The sequence below is a fragment of the Macrotis lagotis genome, chromosome X, assembly GCF_037893015.1.
Source record: "Macrotis lagotis isolate mMagLag1 chromosome X, bilby.v1.9.chrom.fasta, whole genome shotgun sequence".
Lineage (NCBI taxonomy): Eukaryota > Metazoa > Chordata > Mammalia > Peramelemorphia > Peramelidae > Macrotis > Macrotis lagotis.
In genome coordinates, this window is record NC_133666.1 from 651,662,011 (window position 1) to 651,675,571 (window position 13,561).

The window sequence follows — 13,561 nt, forward strand, 5'->3', positions numbered from 1 at the left end:
ATATTCAGACTACCCCACTATCCCTTCATATATCCTCCCCACCCCACCTTGGGTCATCTACACATAAGGATCTCTCTCCACCCAAGCTTGATTGAATGGAATTCAACTAAGACCAGAGATTTTTTGTAGGGTTCAGTAGGATAAAAAGTTTAATTCAACCTTCAGAGACCTGAGGTCTTGAAAAGAGAAAAGAAAGTGGGAACTCAATCTCATCTAACAATGATTCTCTGGAAGCATATAGACCACACCCAGAACTAACTCTAAAAGCAACTACACAAAATACTGAAGTTTGGGCAGTGCCCTCTCTATCGCAAGAGCAGAGCCCAACGTCAAATTAAAGTCAAGAAGTAGTAGAAAAATGAACAAAAGAACCTGATCACAGAAATTTACAATAATGCCAGGGAAGATCAAAAGACAGAAGCAGAAGACAACAAAGTCAAAACTACTATATTCAAAGCCTCAACAAAAACTGATTTTTTTTTGGACCCCAAAAATTCTTGAAGAGCTCAAAAAGGATTTTAAAAATCAAGAGAGGAAAAAGAAAAATTGGAAAAGAAATGAATAATGCAAAAAAAAATCCATGACAAATGAATCAATAACTTGGTGAAGGAGGCATCAAAAATATTTATATATTATACACAACACACACACACAAACACATATGCATACTTAAGGAAATAACTATAAAAAACAGAATAAGTCAAAGGCAAAAAGTGACGCAAAAAAAAACAAAAAAAAAGAAATGGTCACATGGAAAAAGATAAACTAAAATTTGCTGAAGAAAAGTACTCCTTGGGGCAGCTAGGTAGCATAGTGGATAGAGCACCAACCCTGGAGTCAGGAGGACCTGAGTTCAAATCCAGCCTCAGACACTTAATAATTACCTAACTGTGTGGCCTTGGGCAAGCCACTTAACCCCATTTGCCTTGCCAAAAAAAAAAAACCTAAGGGGGAAAAAAAAGAACTCTTTTATGTAGAATTGATTATATGGAAAAGAAAGTACAAAAACACACTGAAGGAAAAAAATTCCTTAAAAGTTAGAATTGGGGGTAACTAGGTGGCACAGTGGATAGAGCACCCGCCCTGGAGTCAGGAGGACCTGAGTTCAAATCAGACCTCAGACACTTAATAATTACCTAGCTATATGGCCTTGGCAAGCCACTTAACCCCATTTGCCTTGAAAAATCCTAAAAAAATGAAAGAAAAAAAGAAAGAAAAAGAAAAAAAAGTAAGAATTGGGCAAGTGGAAGCTAATGACTCCATGAGACATCAAGAAACAAACAAAATCAAAAGAATGGGGAAAAAAAGAAAATGGAAAATATCTCATTGGAAAAAACAACTCACCTGGAAATCAGAAAGATAATTTAAGAATTACTGGACTACCTGAAAGCTGAAATCAAAATTTTTTAAAAAGCCTGAACATCATATTTAAAGTAATTGTCATGGAAAACTGTCCTAAACATTCTAAAATCATAGAATAAAATAGGAATTGAAAGAATATAACAACCTTCTAAAAAAGATCCCAAAATGATAACTTCCAGGAACATAGTACAGTCAAATTCCAGCACTCCCAGGTGAAGAAAAAAAGTTTACAAGTTGCCAAAAAGAAATAATTCAAATGTAATGGAGCCACAGGGCTGGGACTGGTATCAGAATGACTCATCTTCCAGAGTTCAAATCTGATCTCAGACACCTACTAATCATGTGAGCAAGTGAGCAAGTTACCTAAGTTGTTCATCTATAAAATGAGCTGAAGAGAGAAACAGCAAACCACTCCAGATCATGAGATCATAAAGAGTCAAGATACAACACACAAAGGAACATTGTCAGGATCTCACAAGATTTATCAGCTTCCACAATAAAAGAACAAAGAGCTTGGAATATTATATTCCAGAGGGTAAAGGAGACTGGCTTACTATCAAGAAATCATTTACTCAGAAAAACTGAGTATAATCTTGGGAGGGGGGAAATGACCAGAACTGAATAGAAAATTTGTCATTCTAACAGATGACTAGAAAAGAGCATAAAAAGGTAAATAGTTAAGAAAAATTATAAAGGATTCAATAAGGTTAAATTGTTTTCATTCCTACAGGGAAAGAGAATACTTTTAACTAAGAACTTTATCATTATGAGTTGGCTATGATGGAATGATATCCAAAAATAATAAAATTAAATGAAAGGGTGATAAAAAAAGGAATGCACTGAGAGACAATGCAGTAAATTATCTTACAAAAAAGAGATATAGAAGACATAGAAAAGCTTTTACAGTGGAAGGGAAAATAAATGGGTGGTGTGGCTTACAGAAAGGCTTTTTAAAAAATTTTGATTTCAGCTTTCAGGTAGTAATTGTTTTTTTTTTAAGGTTTTTGCAAGGCAAATGGGGTTAAGTGGCTTGCCCAAGGTCACACAGCTAGGTAATTATTAAGTGTCTGAGACCGGATTTGAACCCAGGTACTCTTGACTTCAGGGCCGGTGCTTTATCCACTACGCCACCTGGTCGCCACTAGTCAGTAATTCTTAAATTATCTTTCTGATTTCCAGGTGTTTTTTCCAATGAGATATTTCACATTTTCTTTTTTTCCCCCCATTCTTTTGATTTTGTTTGTTTCTTGATGTCTCATGAAGTCATTAGCTTCCACTTGCCCAATTCTAACTTTTTTCTTTTTCTTTTTTTTTAAGAATTTTTCAAGGCAATGGGGTTAAGTGGCTTGCCAAGGCCACATAGCTAGGTAATTATTAAGTGTCTGAGGCCACTGTAAGAACATGTGTGCTTCAGGGATGAGATGGCATTTTTTGTGTGGTGATCCTTAGCTTTCCCCCTCCTCTCGTGGCTCTGGGTGTGTGAGTGTGTGGGTGTGTGTATATGTGTGGTATGTGGCATGTGTTTGAGTGTCAGTGGTTTCTACATCCCCACGATGCTGACCCAGGATTTCATGGACATGATCACAGTCTTCTATGTACACAGCTTTCTTTTGTATTAAAAAAAAAAAATACTCTTTCAATAAATGTATCATTTTGTGCACAGGAAAAAAAAAGTGTCTGAGGCCAGATTTGATCTCAGGTACTCCTGACTCCAGGGCCAGTGCTGTATCTACTGCACCACCTAGCCACCCCTTGTATCATTTCTAATCCCAGAATCATGGGATTAGAATCCCTCCTCTTGTAATTTGGGGGAGGAAGTAGTCAGAAGCAAAATACTTGAGGACAAGACAGGATGAAAGGAGAGACAGTAGGATGGGGGGGATGATGGAAAGAATAAGTTTCTCTAATAAAGGTTTCATTTCTCAAATATAAAGAACTGAATCAAATTTTAAAAATTTTCCTTAACTCTTAAGCAAAGGATATGAATAGGCAGATTTCAGACAAAGTAAACAAAGTAGCCTATATTCTTATAAAAAAAAAGCACTAAATCACTTTATTAGAGAAATAAAAATTAAAACAACTCTGAAATACCACCTCATGTTTATCAGATTGGTTACTATGACAGAAAAGGAAAATGAAAATGACTAATGTTGGAGGGATATGGTTAAATTGATCCACTAAAGCAGAACTGGTGAAGTGGTGAACTGATTCAACCATTCTGGAGAGTAATTTATGACTATACCCAAAGGACATACCCCTTGACCCAATACCACTATTAGGTCTATATTCCAAAGAAATAAAAACAAAAAGGAAAAGGACCTATATGTACAAAAATATTTATAGCAAAATTTTTTTGTGGTGGAAATTGAGTAGATGCCCATCAGAAGACAGCTGAACACATGATACATTAAGATCAAGAAATGATGAATAAAATTCTCTCAAAAACCTGGAAAGACCTACATGAACTAATGGAAAGTGAAATGAATAGAACCAGGAGAAAGTACACTCACTGTAACAGCAATATTATACAATGATCCAAGACTTCTCTGAAGGTTAATGAAATGGTATCCATCCCCAAAGAACCAATAGTGTCTGAACAGATTGAATCATTCTTTTTTAAATTTTATTTTTCTTGAGAATTGTTTTGGTCTATGTTTTCTTTCCCATGACTTTTCTTGAAATTGTTTTGCATGGTTACACACATATATAGCTTATATCAAATTGCTTGCCTTATCAATGGGGTGGGGGTATGAGGTTGGAGGGGAAAAGAAGGGAGAGAATTTGGAATTCATTTAAAAATGAACATTAAAAATTGCTTTTTCATGTATCTGAGAAAAAATTATATACTAAAAAAAACCCCAACTATGTAAGTGCTATTGAGAAAATTCTACCTACAACTTTTGACTCAGGACATAATGTAAAAAGGCTCCTTGGCAGAGGAAGAAAATGAAAGCTAGATAAAGACCTTTACCTCCCTCCACTTCATTTAAGGTAAGGGAGAGTGAGCTACTTAGAATGATCAGGAGGTTTAGAATGATTGTGGTTTAGATCAGATAGATATTATCTTTCTCTCAAAACCAACCTATCTTATAGATTTCCCTATTACTGTGAGAATACCATCATACTTCTAATTACATGGGGTCTTTCACTATCTCAGGGTCATTTTTCACTCTTCACTCTTCCCTCATACAGGAGAGTACTAGCAAATGCTTAGAAATCAGCTCTGAGTTTTTAAATTTTAATCTGAATTATTAATAATTTTCTCTATATTTCTGAAGTCTCAACAAAGTAGTACATCAAGACATGATTTGTATTGTTTGCTTATTCCAATGTATAAATGCTTATACTGAAAATTTAACAATCTAGAGCTGGCTGGAGCTGGCTCCACAGGCTGCCTCCATCCCAAATCTACATCCAATCATTTGCCAAATCTTGTCAGTTCTGCTTCCATGGCTCTGTCACACCTATCACACCAATTCAGGTCCTCATCCTCTGTCAGCAAGCCTCTTTATACCAGCCTCCTAATTGGTTTCCATGACTCAAAATCTCTTCACTTTTTTAATCCATAATCCATAAATGCCAAAGTGATTTTAAAAAAGTCTGAGTCTAACCAAGTCATTCCCTATTTACATGATGATGATGATGATGACTACTAGCACTTATATGAGCATTTTAAGATTTGCAAAACACTTCACCTGTTATTATTTGATCCCTCACAACTAAGGCTGAGAGAAGTTAAGTGATATGCCCAGAGTCACAAAGCAAATAAGTATCTGAGGCTGGATTCAAACTTAGGTCTTCCTGATTCCTATATAACATTATATGCAAGTATATGCCAAGCCCTGAGCTAAGTGCTTTACAATTATTATCTCACTGGATCCTCACAACAACCAGGGGCAGATAGTTGGCACAGTGGACAGAATAGAACACTGGCCCTGGACTCAGGAGGACCTGAATTCAAATCAGCCTCAGACACTTAATTGCCTAGCTATATAACCTTGGGCAAGTCACTCTTAATCACACTGCCTTTAAAAAAAAAAATTTTAAATACAACCCTGGGAGGTAGTTGCTAATTATTTTCATCTCTATTTTACAGATGAAGAAACTAAGGCAGGCAGAGGTTAATCACCCTGCCCAGGTCACATAGCTAATAAGTTCCTGGGGCCAGATTTAAAGTCAGATCTTCCTGACTCTAAGCTCAGTTTACTTGACTTAGCAGCTTTTCCCAAAAATCCTATGACTATTTATTGCTGCTAGTATCAAATATTGTTTTCTTTCTCATCCTTTTAAAAATTTCTACTGTTAAGTTTTAGAATGTGCATGATTATTAGTACAAGTAGCATAAGGATTTAACTTGTAAATCAATTATATAAAATATTATGCTAGATGGTTGCTGAAATCCCTTCTGACTTATAGTCTGAAATTCCAGACTCTGTTTCTACATTAACCATCTTATCTTCATATTAAGCTTTTTTGATTTTTTAGTTCCTCCCTATCCTGGCCACCTTCCTTCAGGTGTAGTACAACTTAGACAAATTCCTCCCTGTCTGCCCAGAACTGTCACTTGTCCTCCTTCTGTTCTGGTCTTTGGATTACTCTTAATGTTGCCTAAGATGGAATTAGTTTTTTGACACTGTTAACTTATTGGGGTTTTATTTAAATCAACAATGCTGAGGCTGAGAGCATGAAGTATGTGAGCCAAGAGACAGAATAACAGGCTCAAGACATTGATAATAGTGATGAATCTCAAATGAGTTCAGGAATTTACTCAAAAACCCGCCTAAACCTGCCCCCTTTACCATGCATGTAGAGACTCTTTTTCTTCATGACCCATCTGACCTATGTGTAGTTGCACAAATGTCAAGCTATGATATCCCATTCTCCTTTCTCAATAGTCTAGTTTGGATAAACAAATCTCTAAAAGGTATGACGTACCCCTAGGCAAACCTGGCAAAATGAACAAAAGATCAAGACAGTAAATTCATTTCAATGAGACTGAGTTAGATACTGGTAAAGTAGAATTACAATGTGAGATCCCCTAATACAAAACTGAACTGAATTTAAGAAAAGTTCTATGATTAAATCCCTAGCCCAAAACCTAAACACAGCTGCAAGAGGGGAAAGGAGTCAATGCTTTTGTTTAAGGTTATAAACTTGGTCTGCATTAGAGGGGGAAGGACCAAAGCTTTAAATGAAATCTAGTTTATTGGCCTTCTCAAATCTTAAAGTGAATTAGATTAATTTAAACCATACTTGCACAAAAAATTTCACTCCTCCTATGCCAAGCTTCAGCCTGGAGCAAATGTTTATGGTTGAGTTATATGCCCTTAAAAAAAAGATCAATAAAAGCAGCAAGAGAATACTCTTAAATAAAGCTGTACAAGTGGGTGTCACTATGGGTCTGTCTAACTATGGGTCTATGGGTCTGAAAAGAGTTTATGGGTTTCCAGGTAGACACTAAAGAAATTCTGCACCTAATTCAAGAGAGTCTGCATTACCCAATGTTGAAAGAAAAGTTGGCTTCATTCAGAGACAGCCAAACAGTTCACTTCCTAAGACTCAGGAAGCTTTGGAGCTCACTAACATTCCCTACCCTCAACAGAAACTAATCCAATAAGCAACAGCCAAGAGAGATAGGTCATCCAAATGTGATTTTTTTAGCAAGTTTTCCAGCATCCCACAAGTACTTGGCCTCCCTTAGCCTTTTGTCCACATTTCCAGGTCTAGAAGTTTGCTAACAAATGAAATGACATACCTCTAGTCTTCCCTAGACCATTATAGCTGCTCTGTGGATTTGAGCTGACACTGGGATTTTCAACTTGTTTGTGGCATATGTCACTACAAGCACTAACAAGGTTACCAGCTCTGTAACCCATAGTTATGAGTGGGTTATTCATTCTCACAGGGAGAAAATCAAATTACCCAGAAGAACTAACTACCAGGAAACCAGGAAACTGAAGAATCTCAAAACACTCTCTTCACAATTTCACTCCCCAAAACATAGGTATAAAGAAAGAAATCTACAATGGAGTTTCTGAAGGAGAGGATGTCTTGTCTCTGCTCACCTTGTTCTGCTCATACTTGTAAAGAATCTTCAGGGTCTCCATGGCCCTGATCATGGACTGCATGGCAGTGAAGATGTTCTGGTAGACCAACTTAGTGAAGCCCCTCTTGTCTTCTTCAGAGTAGCCCGAACCATGGATTATCCTCATTTGCTTAATAAATGTACTCTTTCCACTTTCTCCAGTACCTAAAAAAAGGGGGAGGGGGAGGGATAATTAAATAAGAGAATATAAACAGTTTATGAAGATGTTGTATTGGGGGGAAAAAAATATGCCATCTGCCGTCCTTATTAAATAATTCGGGTGAGGTTCCCAGTTGACTCTATGAAATTCTCTTTCTAACCTAGGAAATTGCAGGAAGTTCTTTCAAGAAAGAATATGCTAGGTGGCATAGTGGATAGAGCACCAGCCCTGGAGTCAGGAGAATCTGAGTTCAAAACTGGCCTCAGACACTTAATAATTACCTAATTGTGTGACCTTGGGCAAGTCACTTAACCCCACTGCCTTATAAAACAAAAAAAGAGAGAGAGGAGAGAATGTGCTAGCCACTACAATAAAAGGCAGCATGTCTGGGGATATTATATTTCAAAAAGCAAAAGAACTGGGGTTGAGGCCAAAAAATACCCAACACAAATAATCCTGAAGGTGGATGGGGGGAGGAAGCAGAAGAACATTTAATGAACTGACAGACTTCCAGGATTTTGTTGCAAAAAGATCTGATAGCAACAGAAAAATTGACATATTAGAACTAAGAGAAATATGGCAAACATCAAAGACTAATTACAAGGGTCTCAATAAGGACAAATTGTTTACTATTTATACATGGAAATGTAAACCACATGTCCAATATTGTTATTAGTAATTGGGTAGTTCAAAGGAAAGAGGGAGGTAGAGCTGAATAGGATAGGATTCTTTAAAGTACAATGGTGTAGGAGAAGAGTCTAAGAAGAAGAACTAATATAGTGGAATTAAGATGGAAAAGAGAGCCCATAGTTCTGGAAACTTATTCTCATTCAGAATGGGTTAAAGAGGGAACACCACATATATACATACATACATAGGTATAAAAACTTTAAATTTAGAAATAAATAAGAGAAGGGGACAGGGAAAGGTATTGAGTTAGAGAATGAGGGAATAGGATTAAGAGGGTATGTAGATCAATGGGAAGGGGGTATGAAAGGATGTGTAAGGGAGGGATTCTTGGAAGGATGGAAGGTTAAGGAAAAGGAGGGTAAAGTAGAGAGAGTAGAAGTAATGTCAAGGAGTGAGGAGGAGTTGCTTTCAGAAAAAGTTATAAAAATGATACACACTGGGGTGACTACGTGGCACAGTGGATAGAGCACCAGCCCTGGAGTCAGGAGTACCTGGGTTCAAATCCGGCCTCAGACTAATTACCTAGCTGTGTGGCCTTGGGCCACGTATGTATGTATGTATGTATGTATGTATGTATGTATGTGTATGTGTGTATGTGTATGTATATGTATGTGTGTGTTTATGTATCTATGTGTATGTGAATGTGTATATGTATATGTAGGCATATAAATGTCTATGTGGGTATGTATAAGTATGTATGTATGTATGTATGTATTTAGAGTTATATATATGTAGGCTATATCCATGCTTAAATGAAGGGAAGGCAGGGAAAAACACCAATGCACAGCAAAGAACTGAAGAAAACCTACAAGGAAGAGAAGATGGACAACTCTGAACACAATGCATAGTATGTTATAAAGGCTTTCTTGAAATGGAAATATTTTGCTTCATTTTATGCATTCTCTCATATATTGCTGCACACATCAAGGTTCTTTTCCTAATCTTGTATTTAAGTTTAAATTTTAAAAATACATAAAAGAAAAAAATAAACAAAAAAGAAAAAAATGTGCTGGTCACAACAATAGCCAAGGCAATTCTTATATTCTAATCCAGAATCAAGTTGGTTACGCTCTCAAGTTATTCTAATGGACCTCAAAAAAACCCCCAAAAGACTTTCTTCCTCTCCCCCACAACTCTATCAGACAGGATTCTAATTACTCAACTTAAAAGTACCATATGTTGAATTTTCAGTGAAGAAAATTACCAAAATCTCAATCTCAGATGTGCAAGTATGCAAGTATCTAAGGGACTATTCTGTATGAGAGACAACCACCCTGGGAAAAGGTCAAAATTGGCAAATGGACTTTAAATTCTAGTTTATTCTTACTTGCCTACAAAAAGATAACACAGTTTCTAACTTATCTATGCATTTTGCTAGTCCCAATTCTGTCTGGACTCTTGTTGATTTCTCAGTTCAATATAAACAAGAGAAGAAACCAAGTGACATAGAAAAGAAGTCAAACTAAAAAAGTCATCTGTTCTTTTTAGTAGCTCTGGGGAAAAAGCTGGGGGTGGGGGGTGGGAATGAAGTAAGGGAGAGTGGAAAAGAAAAAAGTGAATTCATCAAGAATCAAGTGTGGAGATTACCTTTGCACATACCTTACCTATTCTCCCTAACGCTAGGACAAGAAATATCAAAAGGTTTCTGTATCACCAAACTATTCATAGAAAGCAGCAGATAGCTCGCTAACAAATTCTATATAACAAATCCCACATAAATATGTTCTGGTCACAAACCAGGTGAAATCTATTTAGACAAAGTATATACATGTTATCAACAGGACTTCTGGATACAAGGAGCTTACAATCTAGTGGAGAACAGAGCAAGCTCCACAAAGGATAAATAGGAAATAATTAACATAGGTCAGCATACTAGGAGTATGTAATATAATATGCTAGCCTCAGTGAGAAGATGAGGGCATCTCTCTCTCTCTCTCTCTCTCTCTCTCTCTCTCTCTCTCTCTCTCTCTCACCCAATGGATATATTATCAAAAGCAAGATACTTTAGGAATCTCTCAATTTCACATATGAAAATGGAAATACTAATAATCCCTCATTGAGTTAATTGTGAAGAAAAGTGTATGTATTCATACTATTTCTGACAAGTATTTTAACAAGAAACCTTATAATACCAGGTGAGGTTAGTAAAAAAAAAAAAAATTACAATTATATATAGAGATATAACTATCTCTCTCTATCCAATAATGTTTTCTTCATTCTATCTCCAGACCAATCTTCTGGTGGTCACCTTAACCCCATACAACAACCCAAGCTCTCCCCTCAAACCATTGCCACATCTTACCTCCTAACAGGGCTCCCATATTGCCCTGGCCAAAATTCCTCCAGACTGTACTGCTGTGAGAAAAGACTTTTAGGATTCACAAGATACCGCCATCATTTACCATGAGGTCAAATATGACCTTGAACAGTCTAATAATTTTGCCTTTGCCTCCTTCAACAGATTCTCCCCCACCTACTGATACTCTGCCTGCATTCCTTCCTCAATAGTTCTGACCATGTCATCTCACCTTCACTCTAGAGGCTCTACCCTATTACTTTCATGATAAAAATAAAAAAATCTTTGGCAAATAAAATTCTTCACAACCTAGCCCCGTCCCTACCTTTCCAGTCTTCTTAGACTACTTCTTTCCAAGTACTCTTATCAATCCATTCATACTGGTCATTTGTTTTTTGAACATGAACTCTATTCCTTGTCTCTTCATGGCTGTCCCATTAGCTTGGAATGTATTTTACACCTCAAACTTAAAAGTTTTCATTCAAGACACAGTTTAAAAGCCACCTTCTACATACAATAAGTTATTCCTGGTTTCCCTAGCTACTAGAACCTTCTCAAAGGTTATCATCCATCTTCAACATATATATCTGATATCTACCTATTTCTATAGATGTCTTCCTTCATTCTCCTTGAGAGAAGGAACTAGTTTTTGTATTTCTTAGTATTCCCCCGTCTTTACCTTAGCCCAGGTCAATAAATGCATACAGACTGATCTCATATTTTGTAATTCTAAGTAGTAGAATTGTGCATGATTTATTCCACCCTCAACAAAAGCCATAAAATTCATAATAGTTCTTATCTTTAAGCCTACTTCAATGAAAGTAGAGTACTCTGGGGTAGCTAGGTGGCACAGTGGATAGAGCACTGGCCCTGGAGTAAGACCTGAGTTCAAATGTGACCTCAGACACCTAATAATCACCTAGCTGTGTGATCTTGGGCAAGTCCCCACTGCTTTAAATAAATAAAAAAAATTTTAAATTATAAAAGCAGAGTACTCTATACATAGCAGATATTTTATTAAGTTTATTAAAGAAATAAAAATTGTAGAATTACCATGGAAACAATGTAAAGACTAACAGACTGCCTTCTGTCAGAGGTGGGGGGAGAGCAGCAAGATTGGGGGAAAATTGTGAAATTCAAAATAAATAAAATCTTTCTTAAAAAAAAAACTGTAGAGGGGAGGCTAGGTGGCCTAGTGGATAAAGCACCAGCCTTGGAGTCAGGAGTACCTGGGTTCAAATTCAGCCTCAGACACTTAATAATTACCTAGCTGTGTGGCCTTGGGCAAGCCACTTAACCCCATTTGCCTTGCAAAAATCTAAAAAAAAAAAAAAAAAACTGTAGAATTGCACTGAAAGGAAACAATCCATGACTGAGTATCAGCACTTAAGAAAGAAGTTAAGGGAAAAGACTAACTTTGTAATCTAACAGTAAAAACAGACTAAAAGAATCAGGCAGATAAAGCAGTTTTCAGACAGGCATATAAAGAAGTGCTCAAAATCACTTTTGATTGGAGAAATGCAAATTAAAACAACTCTGAGGTAGAACCTTAAATCTATCAGATTGGTTAAGATGACAAAAAAGATAATGATCAATGTGGAAGAGAATGTGGGAAGATTGGGACATTAATACATTGTAGGTGGCAATCTGGAACTATGCCCAAAGAGTAATAAAACTGATCATATTGATCCAGCAATACCAATACTAGGTCTATATCCCAAAGTAGTCATAAAAACTGGAAAAGTCTCACATGTTCAGAAATACTTATAGTAACTCTTTTTATAGTGGCAAAGAATTGGAAATTGAGGGCATGTCCATCAAGTGGGAAATGGATAAACAAATTATGGTATATAAATGTAATCAAGTACTACGGTTCTATAAGAAATCATGAGCAATCAGACTTTACAGAGGCATGGAAAAACTCACATAAATTGATACTGAATTAAGTGAGTAGAACCAAGAGAACACTGTACACTTTAACAAGGACATATAATTATATAACATAAAACTAAGCTTCTCTTAGCAGTTCAGATATTAAGGACAACCCTGAAAGACCTGCTATAAACAATGCCATCCACAATTCAGAGAAAAATCTACCAAGTCTGAATGCAGAGCAAAGTATATTATGTTCACTTTTTTAAAACTTCTTTTATCTTTTTTCCCCCTTAGTACTAATTCCTCTTCACAAAATGACTAGTATGTAAATATGTTGAACAGAAATACACACACACACACACACAGACCTTTTACCAGATTATTTGCAGCCATGGGGAAGGGAGAGAGAAGGAAGGGTAGGACTCATAAATTTGCAAATCAAAAACTAACATTGTATATAATTAGAAAAATAAAATAAAATTTCAATAAAAAAAGGAAATGACAAATAGATATCAGAAAAATATGTAAAGACTTATACCAACTAATACAAAGTGAAATGAGCAGAACCAGAAAAAAAGTGTACACAGTACCAACAACACTGTGTGATGATTAACTCACTATGTGATAAATACTCTTATCTTCATAGCAACACAATGCAAGACAAGTACAAAGGACTCACTGAAGGAAAATGCTATCCATATCTAGATAAAGAACTCTGAAAGCAGATGGAAGCATTTCTTTCAATTATTTTATTCTTACTTGTGGATTTTTTTTTCCCTTTTGATCTGCTTCTTTTTTCACAACTTAGATTAATATGGAGAGGGTAGCTAGATAGCACAGTGGAGAGAGTACCAACTCTGGAGTCAGGAGGACCCGAAGTTCAAATTCAATCTATGTGACCATGGCCAAGTCGCTCAACCCCACTGTCTTGCAAAAATCAAACCAAAAAAAAAAAGACTAATATGGAAACATTTTACACGATAGCACATGTATGAACTCTATCAAACTGCCAAACATTTACAGAAAAAGAAATGAAAGGAAGGGAAGAAAAAGTTGGAATTCAAAATCTTGTAAAAATGAATTCTAAAAATTT

The 13,561-nt window shown here is 36.2% G+C and overlaps 1 protein-coding gene and 1 long non-coding RNA gene across 3 annotated transcripts in view; one reads left to right on the forward strand and one right to left on the reverse strand.

Moving 5' to 3' along the window:
- The window catches only part of GNA11 (G protein subunit alpha 11), an 84,450-nt gene that overhangs the window by 38,209 nt on the left and 32,680 nt on the right, over positions 1 to 13,561 (reverse strand). The window contains exons 1-2 of one of the 2 annotated variants that reach the window (XM_074204904.1): positions 8,789 to 9,096; positions 7,428 to 7,612 (exon numbers count right to left, since the gene is read on the reverse strand). In XM_074204904.1, the coding sequence (XP_074061005.1) occupies positions 7,428 to 7,574 (147 nt within the window). In that variant the 5' untranslated portion in view covers positions 7,575 to 7,612; positions 8,789 to 9,096. Of the gene's footprint in view, positions 1 to 7,427; positions 7,613 to 8,788; positions 9,097 to 13,561 lie in introns of those variants that run through there. The other variant, XM_074204903.1, reaches the window with a different exon arrangement.
- Positions 1,889 to 7,693, forward strand: LOC141501170 (uncharacterized). The gene is made up of 3 exons (XR_012472165.1): positions 1,889 to 2,031; positions 4,272 to 4,353; positions 7,268 to 7,693. It is a non-coding gene; the product is annotated as an uncharacterized LOC141501170 (long non-coding RNA).